The following is a 24406-nucleotide window of genomic DNA, read 5'->3' as shown; positions in this document are numbered from 1 at the left end:
TTTATTTTATTTAACAGTTGCCACAGAGACAGTGAGAGCTTCAAAGGTTCAGTGTGAAAGACTTACGGTCTGTAGAATGATCATATATCTGTGTTTGCATTAGAGTCTCTCTCCTGAAATTATAATGATTGTATGGTTGTTTCCTTATAGTGACCCATTTATATCCAGAGAGGGAAATGTTTAATAACCTTTGAACCGTGAAACCTATCGATGAATTGAAATCTATATTATAAAAGCCAAGTGGCCTCTGTGTGTGGTGTGTGTATTGTCTAAAGATTCGCACAAAATCCGAAGGTGTTGACTGCTGTAGTTTGGTATACTTATGTATTTTTGGTCAAGGAACAGACTAGTGAAAACAGCAAGTTGATAGGACCAGTATTTTGGGAGATATTAGTAATTTTGGAATACAATAGCCTTACAATCATGTTGCTATACCCAGAAGGCTTTGGCGGTGACTGCTGGACAAATACAGTACAACATGCACGATTACACTACAGCATTAAAACTACCACATCTAGAACCCATTGATCCCCATGGATCAACATGCTAGTTCAAATAAATCATCATCAGAAATTTGGAAAATACCTGATTTTTGCAGAAAAATGTAAAATGCAGAGAATAATTGGTAAGAAATAAATAAGGTGTTAAATGAACATAAAATGCATTTAAAAATCACCACAAATCTAGCTCTATGTCTTTTAGGGTTAAAAATGAGGTCAATGCTAAAATGAATCTATGATATCTATAATATTGAATATAGATAGATAATATAGATTACAATAGCATCTTTTACTCAGCGAGAAAGAAATTGCTGATTTAGATTTTGTGTTTCTTTCACATTTACCCAGTAACAGTATCATAGCATGGTAAGGTATTTAAAGTAACATCAGAATAAGGGCGTTTTCACACTGGGTATCTGAGTCCATATCCAAGTACCTTGGACTCTGAAGTCCACTTCATTTTATCAGTGTGAATGCAAACGTTCCATATGCAAGTACCATACCCGAGTCCAGCTGAGAAGGTAGTCCTGGGTACGGACTGAGTGGATTCCAATATGGAATGTTGCCGTGTGAAAGCGATCTGTACCCAAGACCGATGTGACCTGATCACCACTCCGACAACGGAAGTGATCTAATCACCACGAGACCATAGACACCGCTGGTGTTGTCTGCTGAAAAAGCCTCAGATCCACACAGAACGGGCTCGCCTTATCGACCAACCCATGTGATATATCAGGGACAAGAAGGTTGCTCTTCTTCTCTTTTTGCCTCAAATAGGCTAACAGATAGAAAAGTATTGCCTGCGGATAGAAGGGTCGCTTGGTTGATGACGTAAGGGTTTGTCATTTCTTTCTGCGTTTGCTGGATAGCTACAGAATTCCTTTCACACTGTCACTTACTGTTTCAGCCCTGTAACACCCATACGGGCCGCGGTACGTGCTTGTGAATGCATATCATCAGGAAAGGTGTGACTGTACCCAGGTACAGCACAGATCCACATACCCAGTCTGAAAACACCCTAAGGGCCTGTGGGGCCCAGGGCTTTTTTGGGCCACTTCCAGCAGCCGTTTGTGGTATTACAACTTTCAGATACCACCACACTGGCTTCATTTTGGAGTTGACATCCTTGCCTTTTGGTAAAAACATAAAAAAAAAAAACAATTTTGATCCATTCCCGTTGTTTGTTTTTATTAAAATCTTTAAAAACCTTTACACTTGTAGTCTTTAATACAAATGCCACATTCTGGAACTTTACCTCTAGATATCACTGAATATCAGACATAGAACATGTACATATAGAGCACAAACTATTTTCATGGGACAGCTCAAACTAACATTTGCCAATGTTTGCAAAATGCCTTAAACGCTTTAAAAATATGAAGTGCAATATGCAAATTCAGTTCTGTATATGAAAGGCTGCTATAAATACAATATTTCACCTGGCTCACATCACACAACCAACAGCAAATCCACTGCCATCCTATTTCCAGCTCATGACATATTCCTATGTTTTCATGCTAAGATTATCTACATGCATTGAGCAGGTGTTCAAGTCTGTTTCAGGTTTATACATTTTCACATTTTACCTCAACACATTTCTTTCAGAGACAAGATGAAATGCCTCATACAGAATCTAAATGATTCACCAACACATCAAAATTATCTTGTTCAAATAAATACTTACTAGATACATTCTAAACAAAGAAAACCATTTATATCAAAACAGGAGATGAGATTAACTGAATCATAACAACTAATGTACGAAGAATACACTCCGTCAGTTAAGAGAGAAATAGATTTTTTTGAAGAATTAGCAGGTTAGTATCAGTTTGAGACATTATTAAAAGAAATGAAGCAGAGTCCTATGATTCTACTTTGTTAAATTTGACATTTTTAATTCTATTTTGAGACTATTTCCATTCCTTTTTCACTGACAGTAAAATAAATATTATCAGTTTGTGGACCAAACAAAATATTTAAACGTTTGGCAACACAGATTTAAATTAAAAAATATAATCAGACAATTAAAATTGATCATTTTTAATTTATTTTATTGTGACCATGTATTGTATTGATTATAAAATACACTTGTCTACATGTTATGGAAATTTCCATCCTGCAGTTTCCTACTTCATAAATTGTTAAAGTTAGATGGAAAACATATGACAAAATGCAATGTTTGGTTATTATTTTCAACATATATGATGAAGTGTCATTATACTGTATATTTATGTACATTTATACAATAGATTTATAAAAGGGACCTGGAAGGTAAGTGATGTTGGCTCAGAGTATTCTAACCCATTCTCTCATTTATTTATTTATTTGTTGTTTGTTTGTTTGTTTGTTTGTTGTTTTTTTTAACTTGTCTTGTCCACCATCATAACTAATATTTGCCTTTTGGTGCTGAACAAATTTATTTTGCAAAGAGAAACTTCATAAGTATATGAGGCTCCTCTTGATATTCTACTGTCTTTATTATGAGTTTTATGAACCGCATTTCAACACCGGACCTGATCATAGAATTTAACTTTTTCACCCAATACTGTATCTTAAAACTACAGCCCAATACTTATGTTAATTTACAATAAAACAATGGTTTGATGCAGCTGTAGCAGACTAGTAAATGGACAGATTAGAAAACAAGGATACATCTGCAAAAGTAGAAAATATATTTAACAAAGGAGGAAATCAGGTTCACTCTCAAGAAGCTATACTTTGTTAGACTGCAGTGAGGAGAATGTCACTGTTTTTCTTGATGCCCTTATGGTTGAATAGTTTGTTATTGTGTTTTATTGCTCATTGGAAATCATGTATGTGTTTTATTATTATTATTATTATTATTTATTATTATGTGTTTTTGTTTTTTGGACTTTGTATGCCTGCTATCTTGGCCAGGTCTCCCTTGTAAAGAGATTCGTAATCTCAATGGACTTCCTGGGTAACAATGGTAAATAATATAATTAGGAAGTCCTAAAATACATACATTCATTTCACAGTATAACCCTGGTGATAAAAGTCTTAAATGGTGTCTTAAATGTGAAGTAAGCATTCAATCATACAATTATAGGTTGTGCTGTCAGTCCAAGTGACAAAAAAAAAAAAAGAAAAAAGCCACACAGTCACAGCCCAATGATGCCCACCATGAATGTATATGCTTTTGTCAATGATAGCCTAATGACTTTCTATCAACTGCACAATCCTAATACTCATTTAAGTGGTTCATGATCTACTATACACCACAGCTGGGAAGACACGGCCCAGTGCTTCGCCACAATGGCAGCCAGTCATCGACGCCAGCCTCGTCCTGTCAGGCATTCACCACGTACCACCCCAATAGCCTCATCAGTGGCTTTATTCAATCAGTCTTCACAGACGGAGTCGACTCAGGCCTGCAGACCGGCCCGCTGATCTGCATCACAGAGGCATCGACAATCAACGCATCCCTCCTTAAATCTCCTTGAAGTGATCTCTGATTTCTCCTGATTGTGTCGCCACTGCGCCATTTATTCCACCTGGGTTTTATCTTTTATTGTTTGTTTTTTTAAAGTGTGACCATGTTTAGCACAAGAATGGGACAATGGCGTACTGCAGGACTGTTTTGTATGGATTATTATTTTAACAGCAGTGTACAAAAGGAAAGGCATTTGAGTCAAGGGGGATGATTAACAGTCAGCAATTTGTAGCCCATTCTGAATGAAAGCACATTACAGAGGCTGTAATAAGGAAAATGAAACGCCTAAATATGGCCTCAGTGGAGTCCTTCTGCCTGGAATTAACCTTGTCATGGCAGAGCAGGGTCTGGTTGGCAGGTTGTTGATGTGTCAGAGGCTGTTATTGATTCCCACATAAAGAAAAAGATTGTGTTAATCATACCCTTATCAATCGATTAATCAGTCAACCTTCATGTGTGGCTACTTGTCCCTTCACACCATCGTTTTGGCCTTAAGGGCTACAGGAAACGTTGTCCTGCAGAATATGAATCTTTTCAACTCAGAAATACATATCCATCTTTTTCTCCGCAAAGTGAAATGAAAGACTTTTTCACAAGGGTTTTATCAAGAAAATCGACCCCTACATTTGTTCTTGCCGGTTTTAGTGCAAGTATTGATCAAACTGTAAATGGCCATTCTCTGTGTAACGCAATTACATAACCCAGGTTTAGTTATGGTTTCATAAGGAATGTCATTTTCTCTGACTAAAGCTGAGAAAATGCACTTAAAGCCTACGAAACGGGCAGAAATTTTCATAATAACACAGGCAGGGTGTAATGAGTGGGCTAAAGGAACAGGGCTGAATGACTTGCTTGTCATTTCAGTGCCACTTCATTTTCAACCATAATTATGCTCAAGCTCTTATATTGTTCTGAATCTCTGAACTCTTTTCACAAATCACCTGTCGGCGGAGTGGGTACACATGTCTGAAAACGTTATCTTCAATTTCAGGTAAGATCATTTGTTCATTGCATTTAAGCGACTAATTTTACATGTAAGAGTCAAAGCTTTTTGTTTAAAGTGGCTTTAGTTGCTATAAAATGAAACTTCGTGATGTTTGCGCTGCTTGGATTTCGACATCATCTATTACTTCAAAAAGAAAAAAAGTTACAGAGATCAGGGAAAATGAGTTTCAGAAAAATGTTTTTCTAATTGTTGGTGGCATATACTATGTTTTGGTTTATTATTATTATATTATTATTATTATTTGTTGCACTGTACAATATTATTTTGCAAAGACAATACAGGTTACTCAGCTCTATTCTATTCTATTCTATTCTATTCTAATTCTTATTATGTATAGACTGATGGAGGCTTTACTCACTAAATATTTCACTTTAATAAAAAAGGTTTTCACTTGCATGTTTTTTTTCCGACACTGACAAAGCACATTAACCGCAAACTGAAATTAGACCTATAAAATTAAAGTACATGGGTGTACAGTGTACTTGCAGTGTGTGGAATTATACTTGGAAGAGATTATTATGCTCTTAATGTATGTTTTGTAAGATGAGCTATCTTGGCACACAGCGGTGTCACTGAGAGTGGATCACTCATCATGCTGTTGAGAATTACAGATAACTGGTTACTGAAAAGCTAGAAGTGTGGCAGAGCAGTATGTAGGTTACCTGTCAGGAAATTAAGCCTATTAGCACTTATGTAACATGTCAACACACACTCACACACACACATGCTCTGTGCCACTTGGTTCCTTTTCAATATTTATGCACATACGGAGAGAATTAATTGTATTCACTGTATTCATTTTGAAATTTTGGCACAAGTTTTAAATTGTTTTTTTTTCTTCTCTTTTTTTTACAATCTTTGTAAAAATTTTCATCTGCAGTTGTGACACAACAATTATTAGAATACATACACTACCAGTCAAAGTTTTAGAACACCCCAGTTTTTCCAGTTTGTATTGAAATTCAAGCAGTTCAAGTCCAATGAACAGCTTGAAATGGTACAAAGGTAAGCAGTGAACTGCCACACAGGTTAAAAATAAAGTAAGGTTAAACAAAACTGAAAAATAATGTACATTTCAGAATTATACAAAAAGGCGAACAAGAAATGGTTACAACTTAAAGGAGTTCTGCAGCAATTGAGGTTGATCAAGCCTCAAAAGTTGGTGCTACCAATTCCTCCAGGTCCCAACGTTTGTGAATTCCTTCCAACCCCCTCTGTCTGCAGAAAAGTAGTGTTGGAACACTTTGGTACATACCGTTGTGAGCATTATTTGAAGTATTGTACTGCAGAAAGTAGTGTGTTACTATAAAAATGGAAAGGAGGAAAAGGCAATTAACGATAGAAGAGAGACAGACCATCAGAACACTGAAAAATGTAGTCTGTCCTACAGAGAAATTGCCAAGAAAGTCCAGGTGTCAGTAAGTCCAGTTTCCTTCACCATCCAGAGTACTCAGAAACTGGACTGGGAAATGCTGACAGGAAGAGGTCTGGCAGAGCCAAAGACACAACAGAATCAGAAGACAAGTTTATGACAGTCAACAGCTGGAGTGAGAGGAGACTCACGGACAACAGCTTCATACACAGTGAAAATAGTGGTCATAGTAAGTAAGTCTGAGTTTCAACTGTGAACAGAAGACTTCCAGTTGCAGGTCTGATCAGTCCATAACACTGTCTTTCAGTCTTCAGTCGTCCACTGGTGGTGTTTCATGGCCCAGCCAAGCCTCTTTTTGTTATTCTGAAGTCTCAGCAATGGCTTTCTTGCTGCAACTCAACCCATCAAATTTGTTAAAGGACTGAATGACATAAATAGTAAAATAATAAAGTTTCAGGAATTACAGAACACAGCACTAGTGGCGGCTAACAATCAAAAGCATATCAAAAATCCCTAAAAATGCAAAAGCTTTGAAATAATGAACATTATTTTTCAAGTATGATGTTGCTCACATAAATGTTTTATACTAAACATGTTTCTTGGAGGTAAAATGATATTCTTTGTGTGTGTGTCCCGTCTGCACACTGTGCTGGACCTATGCCCACTCTAATCATAGCTATTATGGCCATCGTGCATCTCCATCCTTAGTTTCCAGGAGCCATTTGTAAAGCAGCAGAGCAGGAAATGAGGTTAGTTCGCTGCAGACCCCCAGCCTGGAGGATGTGCTTGAGGGAGTCACACTTAAGTTGGCACGTTGATCATTTAGGTCCCTCCCAAACAGCGCGTGGGGGCCATCGGTGGGAGTGACGGCAGAATAGGCTTCTAGTGAGTCTGTAATGGACAGAGACATCAGTGACTTTCACATTTACAGCTGGAAAAAAAACAGGGGCCCCTAAGCAAATGATGGAGGCTTTGTGACGTGGTCGAGGCACTGGACCGACTGTAGAATGACAAATCACATCATGACTTTGGCCTTTTGCGGAGTTATTAATGGTGTCTTCTTTTTTGTTGGAAATCTCCTCCCCATGTAGTTTGTCCTTTAATCTTTCCTAGTTTTTTGTGGTAAAGATAGAACTCAAGTTAGTTTCTACAGTTTCCATGATTTGAGATATCATTATGGACTAGATAGTCTAGAATCTAATTATACAAACTAGTGAGTCCTCATCTGGACCCAAATTCAGTGCCAGTATATATATATATATATATATATATATTATTATATATATATATATATATATAATATATATATATATATATATGCATTAAACAGTAATGCTAGGACTGGAAAACAACACTTGCCAATGAAAACATTCTGTTCTGTTTTTCAGAACAGTGAAGACGCATCAGCTATCAGACAGCAAACATCACTGTATTAGTCAAGGTTAAAAGAGGAAAGATTGATCCCTTTGTCAAACAATTCATATTTTAATCACTACCATATCATGATCTTTCAGTCGAAGCATTAGTTCATTGTGTCCATGTCTTAATTGTCATGTTTTAATTGTTAAAAAAATGTGCCTTCACTTATGAAGGTTCATATTTTGATGGTTTATAACATGGAAATGGTAAGAGATATCAATATAGTTTTATAGTTTTTCCTGATCAATGATAGGAAGTCATATATGGACTTTCATTTCATTAGTTGAGTTCTCCTCCAGTGAAAGTACCACCCACTTCTATTGGGAGATTGATCTCCTGTATCAAGACCACAGGACTCAAACATAAAACAGAACCTGACAACGTCAAAAACTCAACTTGTTATTGATTCTTGATAGAACATACCGCTGAGACAAAGGGCCATTGTTTTTTTTTGTTTTGTTTTTTTTTAGCTTTCCAGACATCTCATGTGGGAAAGACAAGTACAGTATTAACAGCTACAGAATATTTTTCATTGTGAGCTTTGAGTCATTTCAGGCTTTATGCTTTCTAACTTAAGTGGGGTCATGTAGAAATGAGGTCGACCTCAGACTGACCCTGGATGGATCCTAAAATTACACCTTTTAGTTAAAGGAGAACATTTACATTGTTAAAGCAACATGAGATAACCCTAGCACGTCTAATGCTTTAATAACTACTGTTAACAAGAAGAAATGTGGACACTTTGTCTTGTTAGTGACAGACAGAATAGTCGCTTCAAGCACCAAAATGAAGCTTTCACATTTGTTCAGTACTTAAGGCTTTGTTGCTCCGCGTCTTCTTGCAGAATTAGATGAATACACCAATCTCACAGTGTTTCCCGCTTAGTTAAATAACATGATATTACGTGAGAGTTTGCTCTTGGATGGATGCGTACTTTTGAATGTTTAGAGGAAACAACCACCGTGCCATCTGTTGGTTTGTATGATAATGAATAGCTTTACTGCAAAAGCAATTAGTTGGTGACAGTTCAAGCAGAATCAATAATTTGCGATCGTAGCTGCAGGAAATTTCACTTTTACACTGCAATGAAAGGGTTGTTTAAGGATGTAACTGAACAAGAATTAAAGCAAAGGTATCAGTCTATACACAAATGCATGACAAATACCATGTCACATAGCATTGGGGTGTACACTACCAGTCAAAAATTTGAACTCACCTTCTCATTTAAATGGAATGAGATGGACCACAAATGGTAAACCAGTGCTCATCATCACTGTGAAATCCTTCAAGACTGTTGGAAAACATTTCAGGTGACTACCTCATGAAGCTCATCGAGAGAATGCCAAGAATGTGCAAAGCAGTAATAAAAGCAAAATGTGTCTATTTTGAAGAATGTAAAATATAAAACATGCTTTGAATTATGTCACACTTTTTTAAACTACATAATTCCATATGTGTTCATTCATGTCCAAGCTTGAAAGAGTTTAAAAGGTGGTACAAAGACGCAATTTTTCAGAGGTATAGGGATGAGGGAGGTGATTACCTATATGTGTTATTGTATTATGTGTTTATGTAAATCATATTATAATTGTTCATAATAATATAAAGCCAGAAACCAAATTATTTAATAATTACTATCAGTCATATTGTAGTATATAGATAGAGATTAGACTAGGAAGGGTATTATTACCTCTGCCAAGGAGGTTATGTTTTTGTCAGCATTGGTTTGTCTGTTTGTCTGTGTGCAAGATAACTCTAAGTTATAGATGGATTTGGATGAAAATTTCAGGAAATGTTGATACTGGCACAAGGAAACAAATGATAAAAATTTGGTGGTGATGGGGGGGGGGGCTCTCCCAGTGCTTTTCTAGAAAAGACAGATCTCCGCCAAGGCAGATCAGTGGGCCCCCGTGGCCCCCCCCACACCCCCGATCACCACCAAAATTTAATCATTGTTCCTTGTGCCAGTATCAACATTTCCTGAAATTTTCATCCAAATCCGGGGCACTGATCTGCCTTGGTGGAGGTCTGCACTCTCTGAGTGCTTCTAGTTGTTATTAATTATATAAGGAGAAGGGGTGGGAGTTTATACGTTATACTTCTTCTCACTCTTTTTCGAATATGGATTATTTGTCTTATGTTTAAGTGTTTTGTTTATTTATTTTCTTCTGTTCTGACATTCATATTCGAAATAAATACATCAATCAATCATTCAATGAATCAATCATTGTTTTGATGCCTTCAGTGAGAATCTACAATGTAAATAGTCATGAAAATAAAGAAAAACCAGGTGAGTCCAAACTTTTGATTGGTAGTGTATGTGGACTAGGTTGAAGGTCTCCTGGTTCCCTGAGTTGCAGCTCTTTGCCCAACAGTACCTGTGTAATGGGACACTCCTAAACGATGCTGAGAGCGCTCCAGTGCAGTCATGGCCTGTTACACCTGACTCGCCCTCCTGCCATCCACCTCTCGCCCGTTGTTACCTTGTCTTCTCCGGGCTAGTTTATGACGCTATCAGACTCATCAGCTGTCAGCTACTGGACAACCTCATGCTAAATTACTTTTACTAATTAATTAAGCCTAATATCTCCTCTGCTATATAGTGTTTCTTATTCTCCATGTATAATACGAAACAGAAGAGGCTGAGGTGCACAGGGACTGCATCCTGCTCTGCTAAACCAATACATCAACCTCACCTGACCCACAAGCATGTAAACACATCTAAGACAGAGTAAGTATGACAAGACTTCTGGATTTTAAACACTCGCTTTTCCACTAATGCTTAAACCTACTTTATACGACTAGAAACCTACATGTGAGTTTGTCTGGTGTATTATATGTGCATCTGTTGTACTGCCTGTAAACAGAGCTGCTTCATTTGGATGTCTTATTTGCAAACTTTGGGAGTGACTCAGCAAAGATGTGGATGTGCATGCATGTGTGTGTGTGTGTGTGTGTGTGGTGTTGTGTAAGTCTAGGTGTGTTTGTGTGCAAATCTTTGGTGGAAGGTGAACGCAGACACATGGATGGTAAGGCTTTACTATCCATCATGTGTCTGCGTTGTCTTTGTATCTTCCCATCAGCTATCGAAGGTCAGTATAATAAGTATTGAAATTGTTGAGAATTGTTGCTTTTCTCAGTTTGTAAGGAGGTGCTTGTGCTTTATGTTCTCAGCATAGAGTGTGAAGTTACACTGAAATGCTGAGCACTAAAAGCCTTCTACAAATACAATGGACTTATTTTGTTTTTCACTGTGTTGGACCTGCATCCTGGACGAATAATGCTTTCAATGTGATGTGCAGACTCTTATTGCTGTTTTTCAGCTGGTAAACAAAGTAGAAATAGATGGATTTTTTCCCCCCTGCTTGGAACGTGAAGATCGTTATCTATCTGTTCACTAAAAAAAAAACTGCTTTGTAAGTGAAAGTTTTGTGCGTTTTGACTTTGATGTGCTCCGTGAAGCAGATTATCTTGGCTTGTAGACCAGTAGTCTTCTTGTGCCAAGGTTAAGCTGAAACTTTAACCCACTCATCAGCCACACAGATTAGTCCAGGTCAGTGTCCTCTTTTGCCAAATGGATCTTCTATTTCCTCTAAGAGCTTCAAGTAGCCAAACCTCTTCTGCTTTGACTCGGCTCGGATCAAAGAGTACATTTCCACTTGTGTGACTTTTTCAATGTAATTTATCTCCACTCTATTGTGACCTGTGTGATTTTCAACATCTGAAACGTTCAACAGTTTTTAAAGAATGTTTGTTCCTTTAAAGCTTCAGGAGTGTATTCGTGCATATGTGCTCAGTATATTATTTGTGCACTTGTGCAGATTGTGTTAATGCCACATCCCTATACAACTAACTAACAGTGACAGGCAGCCAGCGCTCCAAGGCAGACAAGGTTAGATAACCCCATGCACAAACAGACATACACAAACTCACCACCACACACACACACACACACACACACCACACACACACACGTCTCCTCTGAAGGGGTTATTTCCTTGCAGCCTCTGCTCCTATTAGAGGTGTCCAGTGTGAGTCCTTAGGTTTCGCCCCTGTCTCATGTGTCACAGTGTGTTGTCACATATAGAGCAGGGATGTATTATTAAAGAAGTTTGCAGGTTACTTAGGGTCTGTACATTAGATTTACACGAACGCAATTACCTGGTAGAGGGACCATGTATAGGAGTCTAATTACTGTACTGTGACAGTGACAGTAAATTATGCCGGCAGAGTTTCGCATGTAGTTTATCTTGCCGTTGTCTGATTATTCACTGTCAATCAGTCAAAGGATTTAATGATCATACGAACTTTAAATAAATCATTCCCTGTGTCTGCTTTTTGCCAACTTTAGGCTCGGGACCCAAAATTGGTCACAGATCCGTTTTTGTTGTGTCAAAACATATGACAACGTTAATATATGAATTCATTTTCCTAATTAAAATAGAGGCGAGAATAGAGTGTTTTAACGGTAAAGAAAGTAACTTATCCTTGTGTGTTTTTGTACTGTCTAATTTGTATATCTGTTAGTTGGGGACGTGTGTTACTAGTTTGCTAGTATTATTTCTTTGAATCAGCATATGAACTGTTTGATTGTGGTCTTTCATTAGATAACGTTATTTAGTTGGTGACCGTGTGTTGCTAGCTCGCTAACATATCTTGTCAGGGTGTAAAGTAGCTAACTGTCCATGTATGCTTAGTGGATGGAGGAGGTGGTGTGCCAGTAGTTTTATTTATTTATTTATCTATTTATTTATTTATTTTTGGAGTTGGACGTGACCATATTTGGACAGAAAAGGTTCATATGAGAGCCAAGGGGTCAAACGTGAGCTAATGCTAAATGCTAGCGTACTGGTTCAGTAAAATGATAAACATTAAGCTTTTTTTCACAAAGTGATTCTGTCCAACCAGTTAGTAACTCATCCTTGTGTGTTTTGTACAGTTAATCTGTATATCTGTTAGTTGGGGACATGTGTTACTAGTTTAGTATTATTTCTTTGAATCAGCATATGAACTGTCTGATTGTGGTCTTTCATTAGATAATGTTATTTAGTCAGTGATTTGTGTTGCTAGCTAGCTAACATATCTTGTCAGGGTGTAAAGTAGCTAACTGTCCGTGTACGCTGACTGGATGGAAGAACTGTGGCTAATGGTATTTTTTTATTTATTCATTCACTTATTCATTTATTTTTTTTTGAGTTGGAAGTGACCATATTTGGACTGAAAAGGTTCAACGATGAGACCCAAGGGTCAAAGGTGAGTTAATGCTAAATGCTAGCGTACTGGTTCAGTAAATGATAAACATTTAGCTTTGTTTCACAAGTGATTCTTTCCAACCAGTTAGTAAGTCATCCTTGTGTGTTTTTGTATGGTTTAATCTGTATATCTGTTAGTTGGGGACACGTGTGTTACTAGTTTGCTAGTACTATTTCCTTGAATCAGCATATGAACTGTTTGTGGTCCTTCATTAGATAATGCTATTTAGTCGGTGACTGTGTGTTGCTAGCTAGCTAACATATCTTGTCAGGGTGTAAAGTAGCTAACTGTCAATGTATGCTTATGGATGGAAGAACTGTGGCCAATAGTATTTTTATTTATTTATTTTTGGAGTTGGACGTGACCATATTTGGACAGAAGAGGTTAAACTATAAGAGCCAAGGGGTCAAATATGAGCTAATGCTAAATGCTAGCTTACTGGTTCAGTAAATGATAAACATCAAGCTTTGTTTCACAAAGTGATTCAGTCCAACCAGTTACTTACAACCATCCAGAACCATTTGATAATTGGACATTCGAACAATATATCAGAGTACCATTATCATTTTGACATTTCCAGCACAATGAGTTATTCATCAGGCCTAATCTAGTCAGTCTTACAGGAGCCCAATAATATCTTTGTACTATCTTATATTGTGTAAATTTGCCTTTACCTTCCCTTAAGAATTTTCCACATTGTGAATTTATTTTCATCCGTTCCTCATTCCCTAAAACAACCCCAATGTCTTTTTCCTATAAAACTTTTAAATTGTTCAGATCAGAACTGAGTGCGTAGTTCACTTTTCTATAAAATATTGAGGCTCGCGATGGTGAGGTGGTAAAACCAAATACTCCAAAATATGGCTGTCTAATAATGTTTTATTTAATAATAATAATAAAAAAAAGTCCAAGTCCAGATGAGTAAAGACACAATAAGCCTTTGTTTGATGAAAGATCTTATTGATGGATGAAAAAATAAAGATGGACCAGCAGCACTTTTTAGAGAGTCCAAATAAAATGAATGAAGCAGGAATGACTCCTGGAAAAATGTATTTACCAAATGACTGTAGAGAGCAGCTCAGTGTAAGTCTGTAGGACCAGAGCATTTTGGATATGGGTGTAAAAAAAAAAAAAAAATCGATTCTGCAATATATTGTGATATTTCATTTCACAATACTGTATCGATATTAAAAAGTACTGTATCGATATTTTTATGTAGATATTGTGGAGGTTCATTAATGTTTTTTTTTCTTTTTTTTTATATTTGATCATAGTTTCATAACATTTATTAATAATGGTTATTTGAAGCATCCTAAAAGCACTTTTTACTATCTGAGAAGCAGATGGTAGTTCCTTTGTTAGGACTGCACAAAAATACTGTTATGATGTTAGTTCTGAACTAATAGAATATGAACATTTGAACAGCATCTTAAACTGTAATGTCTGTAAAACAGAATTTCAGTTTGAACACAGGAGCATTTTGTGATATAGCATTAGAGCCTGTTGTGATCAAATAAAAATGTGTTTAGTATTTGTGCATATTTGCTGTAATTCAATTCTTCAAGGAAATAATCATTTAAAAAAAAAAAAAATTAAAAAATTGCCTTTTTTTTAACAGTATCATGATACATCGTGATATATCGTATCCAGATCCTAGTATTGTGGTTTGTATGGTATCGCCAGATTATTGTCAATACACAGCCCTAATTTTGGAGCCAACCCCAGTGGTCATAAATGGTATTACACCTTGAAGCTGTTGATGTTTTGCTCACTGTGATTTGCATTGCATTGTCAGTTCACAGGCTTGTTCTGAATGTGGATTAGACAGGAAATTACATTTATTGAATATTTTTTTTAATGGTTGAAGAGTCAGTAAAAATGCTTAGTTTAAGGGGAGACTTTTCAAGCCGTAAAAGACACCTTGTTTTAGGTGCTGGATGAAAACTAACACCTTCACACAGTCATAAGCATGTATGAATATTCCAAAATTGACCACTCATAACAAAAAAGAAGATAGCCCTTTGGAGTGCTGTGCTCTTAAGGCCTAACCAGCTTTCCTTTGTGTATGAATGGGCGTCTATATGGGGAAAGGCTCACACTGCAGCAGCGGCTAAATCCTGCTAATCCCAGCGTTTCTCCTACCACTTAGAGACAGTTTCCAATGGCAGCCCAGGAGAATTGCTCGTGAGATTAGCTGGAGTTAGCTCCTCCTCTGTGGTTTACACTCACAGCCAGGCTAGCCTGTGTTTTTCATGCTAACCTTTTGCACAGAAATGGATTTATTGCATTTCAAAATGCCCCTCGCCTTATTTAGAGAACAATGTAAGTTTTTTCTGCTTTTAGTATGTGTGTAGATGATCACTTTTTGACAGATTTTGATAACAAAGTGTAAGTGCAGAAAGAGATCTAGTCTTTGGGGTGTATGACAGCTGTGTTTAGAGGAGTTTGACTAGAGTTTAATGTTGATTTCTTTTGTGTCATTGTAACTGTCATTACAATCTAAACAATACTATAACCAAACATGCAAAAAGAGAAGCTCCTGCCAATGAAGTAATTAATATGAACATAATCAACAAATATAATAATGTAACTGTATGGTTTGCTGTGACTTTATTTATTTTAAAGCAAAGGGATGTTGTGTTTCTTCCTCCTGTTGAATACACTATAACCTGTTTTTAGCTTTGTTTTTGTAGTGACTGAATGAATGTCATTGCAGTAGTCAAAATGCCAGCACAGGAGACTGATGTTGGATTTTAGATTAATATACAGTAAAAACACTCCATCTTTCATTTGATTTAGTCAGTAATACTGCAGTGTTTTCCAACAACTGTACAAACGTTAAATGCTAAATGGTTCCTAAACATGTGTAGCTCCTTGACATGTGAGCATTTTATTGTAGATGATTGATTTGATACATACTTAGTTTGATAGTTAATAAGAAAGCTCATCTCATCATCACATGTTTCTGATTTTGAGTGGAATGTTATTGCTATTTACAGTATTTAAAAGTGTATACTTAGTTTGTTTCGTGTCACTGTATAATACTGTCAAAAAAGGTGTTTGACTAATGCCTATATATTGTGTAGATTTGTAATTATTTTGATGAAACTGATGAAATATGTTTTTTTTTACAAAGTTAAAGCTACAAATGTGCAAAAAAAAAAGTATACATCACAGGGATAAACTAGGGTGAACTGAACAACATTAAACTGTAGATTGAAGTAGTTTAGTTTACTCCAATACCCATTAGCTGCAGCTTTTCCACAAATATAGCACTTGAGGTCTACAAATATATTCATTCATTCATCTTCTGGACCCGCTTTCCTCCAAGGGTCACAGGGACAAAATATTTACCCATCAAAAACATTACAAAATACACAGGACAATGACATTATAAAATAAAAAACAATACCATGACAAAACAACACAAACTCTTGCCAATGTAATGATTTACATCTGTTTTAGTTTCAGTTTATTTAAAATATGCAACAAAATGAAGTAATGCTACTTCAGTTCTTAGAAATAAACAGATTGTAAGAAAACATGAAAAACTTATACATAGATGAAAAGAAATGTCTTTATTTGTATATTTCAAAAGTGGGAGGAAGTATAAGTTTTAATCTCACCCCTTCTCCTATGAGCATAAGACTAATGTAATCATCAGTGATTTGTTGTGACGTTATGTATTTTATGTCTCAAAGCAAAGGTAGTTGTTTTTCTTCCTCTTGTTGCATACACCCTATTACCAACTTTTTAGTTGTGTTTTTATGGTGATTGAATGAATGTCTTTGCAATAGTCAAAATGCCAACATAGAAGACTGATGCTGGGTTTAGGCAAAGTACACAGTGCAAAACACTCCATCCTTCACTTTATTTATTCAGTAATACTGCCTTTTTATAGATGACTACCTCCATTATGCACACATGTACTAATGCCATCATTTTAACTGAAAAATGATCCTCAAACTGCAAAATAAAGCCATTATGCATGCATCTTATTACAAATGGATGCACTTACTCATTTAATTTTGGCACTTATTTCATGGAGGTTCAGTATTATACTTAATATTACAAGCATATCTTCATCAGAGTTTTTCAGATTAAGCTTTTCAGTTCCTGACTAATAATAGCCTCGATTTCAGCATCACATCCTGCTCTAAAAAAGTCACAATATACAGTGTAATCCCCCTGGTATCATCTATCTGTATACAGCTAAACAGAGCGTATTAGCAGCAACATGATCGGAGGTACTAAAAATAACTACATACCTTTGTCAACTATTTATGTTGTTTTGAAATATTTATGAGCCCTTGTAGAAAAACACTGTGTTAAACGCACTGGATTGAGTATGTTACTACTCCCTCTTGTGTACTTATACCTGGTACTCAGCGTAAACATGCTGTAAAGACTGCAAGGCATGGATCCAACACATCACACGTTTTTATTTGATAATCTTTGTAGTCTCCATAAGCTTAACAGTGACTAAGACATTTATTAAGTTCTCACAGTGATTAATAACAGCATAAGAAGCACACTGACCTGTGTACAATGCAGCTCATGTACACAATGTTTTCACCTTGATGACCCGTGTGTTCTTTCCTCTCAGGAGATCTCTCCTGAAGATGTTTCCACAATCAGGGAAATCGATTGTCTTTGACAACTTTCCGGATCCCACTGACACCTGGGAAATCATCGAGACAATCGGAAAAGGCACCTACGGTAAAGTCTACAAGGTGCTCAACAAACTAGATGGAAGCAAAGCAGCTGTGAAAATCTTGGATCCCATTCATGTAAGTTATGTTTCCTCTATGGAATATCCATATGCATTGAAAGTAGAGCTGCAGCTATTGATTATTTTTCTAATCGATTAATCTATCGATTATTTCTTTGATTCAATTCCATTTTATGAAACGATTATTTGAATGGGCAAAAAAATTATAAAAAATGTGGAAAAAAGACATGTCTGAAAGTGACGACAAAGTATACAAGTAAAAGGATATATATATATATATATATATATTATATATATATATATATATATATATATATATATATAATATAAATATTATATAGAAATAAAACAACAGTATAAAGGTATATGTAAAAATATCATTATAGATCAACAACAAACAAGTCAAATGACACCTACAAACAACATGTGCACTGCAGTCTTCAAACATTTGATACAACTTAAGATGGAACTAACATACAACGGAAAAAAATAAATTCTAATGATTGTGTGAAAGCTTAAAAGTTTAAAGCATAAGTGATGGTTCCAATGCACAGAGAAGCACAGAGAGCGCAGACCTACACCAAGGCAGATTAGTCCCCCCCCCCCCATCACACATCAAAATTTTTATTATTTGTTCCATCTGCGAGTATCAACATTTCCTGAAAATTTCATCCAAATCCATCCATAACTTTTTGAGTTATCTTGCAAACAAACAGACAGACAGACAGATAAACCCTGAAGAAAACATCATATATCTTTCTCTCTCTCTCTCTCTCTCTCTCTCTCTACATATATATATATATATATATTATATATATTATATATATTATATATATTATATATATATATATATCAGTGGCAGCTGCTCGTCTTTCAGAGAGGGGAAGCTCACTGTCGGCTTACATAATAAAAAAGTCAAGTTATTTAAACATAAATTCGCCCTCCGTTCCTTTTTAAGAAAATGGTCAGTGACCTTATCGTACCAAGTAAACAAGAAAACGTTGAAATTATCTTAAATTGAAACAAGGAAGTACAATGAGTGTGTTTTATTTACAGTGCAAGAAATGAACAAGTCATTTCGTAGTGGTTTCTCTCTTGATTTCACAGCAGAATGCGCGACGGTATTAACTGAACTCTGTCAAGTGAAGTAGTATATCTCAAAATAGCTGTCAATCAAACGGGATTAAGCCTTTCAACTGATCCTCCAATCAGCACGTGGAAGCCCGGCATCCAGCCAGCCGAGGTCCGCCCACAGCTCCATTCACCCCCAGAGACACCGAGCGTCCGGGGGCGGGACAAGATCGTGGCATTTATCCAATTACTGACCAGTTTTGAGGCAATGAAAAAAAACGGTTCCACTCAGTCCCATTGAAGTGCATGGATGCTGAGCGTCTACGAGTAAATGCACTGAGCAGAGATCATATGAGAAAACAGTGCAACGGGAATGTATGAGAAGTGAACAACAACAAGTTCGTTGATTTGTGATAAAGCTGATTCTGAACGAACTCGTCTGTGAGATGAACTGTTCTAACACATTTGTAGTCAATGAAAAGTCAACACAACCGTACATATTTAACCATTTAATTTTCGTAATTTTAGGGGAAGCCGAGCTTCCCTTGCAGTCTACCAGAGGCCTGGGAGCCTGAGGGTTCTGCACAGGATCCTAGCTGTTCCTAGGATTGCGCTCTTTTGGACAGAGATCTCTGATGTTGTTCCTGGTATCTGATGGTTCCGTCCTCTCAGCTTGGGGGTCACTGCCCCTAGTGCCCCAATCACTACTGGTATCACTGTTGCCTTCACACCCCACATTTCTATTTCCTCTTTCAGCCCTTGGTATTTCTCGAGCTTCTCCTGCTCTTTCTTTCTGATGTTGCTATCACTTGGGATTGCTACATCTATCACTACCACTGTCTTCCGATGTTTATCCACCACCACTATTCTATTCTATTCTATTCTATTCTATTCTATTCTATTCTATTCTATTCTATTCTATTCTGCCTTTTTGCCCTCATCTCTTCTGTCTATGCTCCATGATTTTGTATTGATGGCATCATGTGCATCACAATAAGTGTCCATGTGAAACACAACAGTGGAACCAATGTTTAGCGGCAGCAAAATTAAGAAAATAAAGCCTCAATTCAGAAAAATTATAATTTTATTTGATTTTTAATTGACTTGAGTTGATTAAACAATTAATCGTTTCGGCTCTAATTAAAAGTTTGCAATAAAAGTTGGTATGTTTTTACTTTAGCTCTCACTCAGTGCCATATAGAAGCTGTAGTCTGTGCTTGTTAAAGCAGCTGAAGGCCTGTGGGGTGTTTATGCTCCTGGCATAAGGATGACATGAGTCCCCTGACTCATGGTCCTAAACCTGTCACATTTAAAACCTCTATTTAAGAGTTCAAGACTCCTCCCAGATTATATTAGACAAAACATTTTTTATGTAGCATGTACCTTCATCTCTACACCTGATGATTTGCTCTCTGTGTTTTAGTGTTTCTGTAAATTTCCCCTTCCACTCAAGCCTGTCTTTACTAAAAGGATGGGCCAACATATTTTTACCAACAAATCTTCTGACTGCAACACCCTTATTCTACAGGCTGAGATGACCTGGCGTATATATATATATGAAAATGTTTGATAGATAGATAGATAGATAGATAGATAGATAGATAGATAGATAGATAGATAGATAGATAGATAGATAGATAGATAGATAGATAGATAGATAGATAGATAGATAGATAGATAGATAGATGATTCGTTCATTGTCAGTAGAATCTGTCAGGTCACTATAGATCCTTGACGTGGCTTTAGACCTGAACTTTGACATGCTAATGGATTGTTACTCTGGGCACTGCTCATCCTTTAAGGACGCAGTGACAGAAATATACTAGAGGTGTGTGTCTTCACAGGCTTCACAATTCAAAGTGATTACAAGTCACCCTGCACAACAATTCTTTGTACATCACAATTTCATCACATGGTTACTTCTCCATTCAGACAGTCAGATAAATGTGAACTCAGTTTTATTTAGTGACAAATTTTCAAATATTATAGTGTAATGGTTTCATATTTTAATACCAGTATGTGTGTATCTGCCTATTTTACAAAAACAAAACATAAATCAAACAGTCAATTAGACAGATAGCATGTTTCTGCCATTTATTGTCCACTATTGTTACTGATTTTTGATATAACTATAAAAGAAGTTAAAAATAAATCTTTATAGTTTCTGTTTCTCTCTTGATTCTGTTTTAAACTAAAGAACTGTAATGAAACACGTACATTAGTTTCATTTGTTCTATCTGTGTGTCCTGCACAGACTGATCAGCTAATACTTGTTGTCTGTTTTGAAGGTATATAATGAACTCTATGGCTTATTTAGCAGCTATAATGAAGACCATTTTCATCTATTAAATCAAGTCTTTGTGTTAATAAAAGTCTCATTAGTCTTTTCTGAGTGTTACTGTTTCTCATTATTGAGAAATTATCTACAGACCACTAGTCTGCGAGGACCATCATCAGCATCATTTTAATCAGCGGCTGATGACTTAATGTGTACCTACATACTCTAGAAGTCCAGAGAAAAGATGTATTCAAGGAGAACACACAAGATGGTTCCTTTAAGTCACTTGAATTGTATAAATATTTCTGCTTCAGACATGAAAACCAGACCACCCTGGGGGTCAGGGTCCCACATGGGCATTGCAGAAGAACTCTGAGGGTCAACATATTCTTTAAAGCTTCAATGTTACTGTTGAAGTCATTACAGGATGTGATACAGCAACTGTGTAACTTTCAAATACTAAATAAACATATGTTGCTCCATGACATGCGAACTTTTTGCTGTAAATGTTTAGATATGATGCACATTTTGACGAGATAGACATTAAGAAAGCCTCTCATCTATTTTTTTATGTATTTTGAGATAAAACATCAGCAAACAACAATGTTAAACTGACAAACCTGTAAAAATGTACACATCTGTGATAAATGTTGATGAACTGAACAATATAAAACGAAGGTTTGAGGTAATTCAGTTCATTATGATATCCAGTAGCTACAGGATTGTCAGAGCTATTTGGGTGGCCATGGCTCAGGAGGTAGATCGTCCAATAACCAAAGGGTTGGCATGTGCCATTGTGTCCTTGGGCAAGACGCTTCACCCACTTTGCCTCTGTATGAATGTTCGGTGGTGGTAGGAGGGGCTGTTTGGTGCGAATTGACAGCCACGCTTCTGTCAGCCTACCCCAGGCAATGTAAAAATGTAGTTTACCACCACCAGAGTAAGAATGTGAGAGTGAATAACAATTAATAATTATCAATAATGTAAATTTGGGTGCCTTGAAAAGTGCTATAGAAATCTAATCCATTATTATTATTATTATTATTATATTATTATTTATTATTATTATTATTATTATTATATATTATTATATGTCTACAAAATATTTTACATATCAAAACCTTTAGAAAATACTCAAGACAAAGGCATTACAATCTAAAAAAAAATACCTTGACAAAACATGCAAACAAAATGAGCAAATAATGAACATGTAATAATTAGCTTCTATGTAATCCGTTTTGCAAATTACAAATGTCAAAATCTTATGTAAACTGTGTCATTGCAGCAGTTTGGCGAATGGGCTGCTGTGTTGTAGTGGTAAATTTTGGCAAATTTCTGTGATTGAGTATACATTCTGTTTAAAAAAGACAACTTATATTTCCTATATCTGATTTTTTTGTACATAACATATGACTGAATCAGTTTATCTGCTGCAAAATATGTCATTTTTGAGCACAAACTGATCTTTGCCCTTATTTTTGCAGGATATCGATGAGGAAATTGAAGCAGAATACAACATCCTCAAAGCTCTTTCAGACCACGCCAATGTAGTCAAATTCTACGGCATGTACTACAAGAAGGACGTCAAATGTGGGGATCAGTTGTGGCTTGTACTGGAGGTAAGTGTGCATGTTACAGCTGACTAGAAAACCCACTGCACTGTTATCACAGCCCACGTATTTGACTGAAACCTTAGGTAGCATTTGCCTATATGTGGTCATAACGTGCAGACAAACCAGCATGTCTCGCCAGGTAATATATACCGTGCAGACCAAATCTGTCCAGGGATTATGTAACAGTTTAAGCCACCACGGGTAGTCTAGGCGTTTACTTATAGGCCACCTGGGGGATTTGGTCTCAGGCTAGTTAGCATCATGGATGAGATGAGGGTGGGGGTTAGCTCTGGTGTCGTGGGTTGCCCTGCTGATTGAAGCAGAGCAGGGATTTCTGTTTGCGGGGGCTGTCTCAGTGATTAGTGTACACCTGGCACACTGGAGCCGCATGACATGGCCTGTACTGAAAATCTTCTGAAAGAGCTGAAAGGATTTTTGTTCTTTAATATTTTGTCTTTTCTTTTTTGTTTGTTTTTTGATGCAAAGAAGCTCGAGAAGTGCTGGTCCTTTGCAGATTTTGTATGAGGTTATACCTTTAATTTCCACTGTTGCAAATTTGAATCAAACTGTTTCCATTTCAGAATAACATATATATTCCCTCAATGCCGGTTTGGGCATTTTCAATATGTAGTTAGAATACTGAAAATAATTTTGTGGCATCAATAAAACCATCTCCATCTCCCAAGAAAGACATGGAAAATCTGTTTAGTACTTTTTTATTACTATTGACCATTATGTGTCTTGTCGCAAATTTGCATCATATCCAAATTTCTATGTATTTTACCATTTTATGTGATATAGTCAAAATTAGCATCAGCCTGAAAGCAAAAGCACTGTTTATTTGTTAATGTACTATAAATTCAGGCATTAAGGGGTTAAATACATTCAGATTAAAACTATCCTCTCAAGATAATCTGGATTTGAGTAGCTTCTTGAAGTCAATGTTCAGATGTGAATTTGTGATAATTTATATTATAAGGTTCAAGGAGACCTTGCCACTTTCTGTCTAAAAAACCTTTGCCTCAAGCTCCCCACTTCTCAGCTTTTCATATTTCATTTCTCGCTGTAACCCTTTTGAAATGTCAAGATACAGACAAACATGTAATGGAGGTCAACCTGAGAGGGTTGTTCACAGCAGCAGACCAGCTTTGCTTTGCCTTTTGACTTTGTGAGCATATAATTTGTGTTCTGGCTTTGATAGAAAGAAGTCAGAACCAGCACACATCTGGTAAATATGGTCAGTAAACTTGACAAGGTTTGAAAAGAACAAAAGCAGGTAAAGTATTTGTCGTTTTTGGTGTGTAATGACAATTTCAGAACAAGTTCCATGGCTTTTCGGATAAAAATGTATTTCATTTAGTCAGTTATTCAGTTAATCCAATTTGTCACAAACAACTACAAATATTTGATTGATTGGCATGAGATTTTTTATTTATTTGGACAGGCATTGGAGCAAAATTATAGTATCTCTTTTGCCTGAGCTGGTTTTATGAATTGGTTCTAGTCAATGTGAGTGTGCAGACATATGTAAATGGTATTCTGAGCATGTCAACATCAGTAATATGCTTTCTGGTAATAGTTAATATCAAACCACACATATTGGACATTAATTAGCCACTTGTTAGGGTAAATATTATAAACATAAGCATAAAGTACTTATTAATACATCATTATGTATGGACATATTCTACGAGTGCTAGGCCATTAA

General features: G+C 36.3%; 2 protein-coding genes across 2 annotated transcripts in view; both read left to right on the top strand.

The window, feature by feature from the left end:
- LOC115410978 (myosin-IIIa-like) overlaps window positions 1–24406 on the top strand; it is a 205774-nt gene that overhangs the window by 93873 nt on the left and 87495 nt on the right.
- Window positions 15297–24406, top strand: part of LOC115410979 (myosin-IIIa-like) — a 73917-nt gene continuing 64807 nt past the window's right edge. The window contains 3 exon segments of the mRNA XM_030122844.1: window positions 15297–15392; window positions 17611–17794; window positions 22570–22704. Coding sequence (XP_029978704.1) covers window positions 15349–15392; window positions 17611–17794; window positions 22570–22704 — 363 coding nt within the window. The 5' untranslated portion in view covers window positions 15297–15348.

This window comes from Sphaeramia orbicularis, chromosome 20 (genome assembly GCF_902148855.1).
Source record: "Sphaeramia orbicularis chromosome 20, fSphaOr1.1, whole genome shotgun sequence".
NCBI lineage: Eukaryota > Metazoa > Chordata > Actinopteri > Kurtiformes > Apogonidae > Sphaeramia > Sphaeramia orbicularis.
The sequence above is the reverse complement of the archived record's forward strand: the minus strand, read 5'-3'. Positions and strand labels throughout refer to the sequence as shown.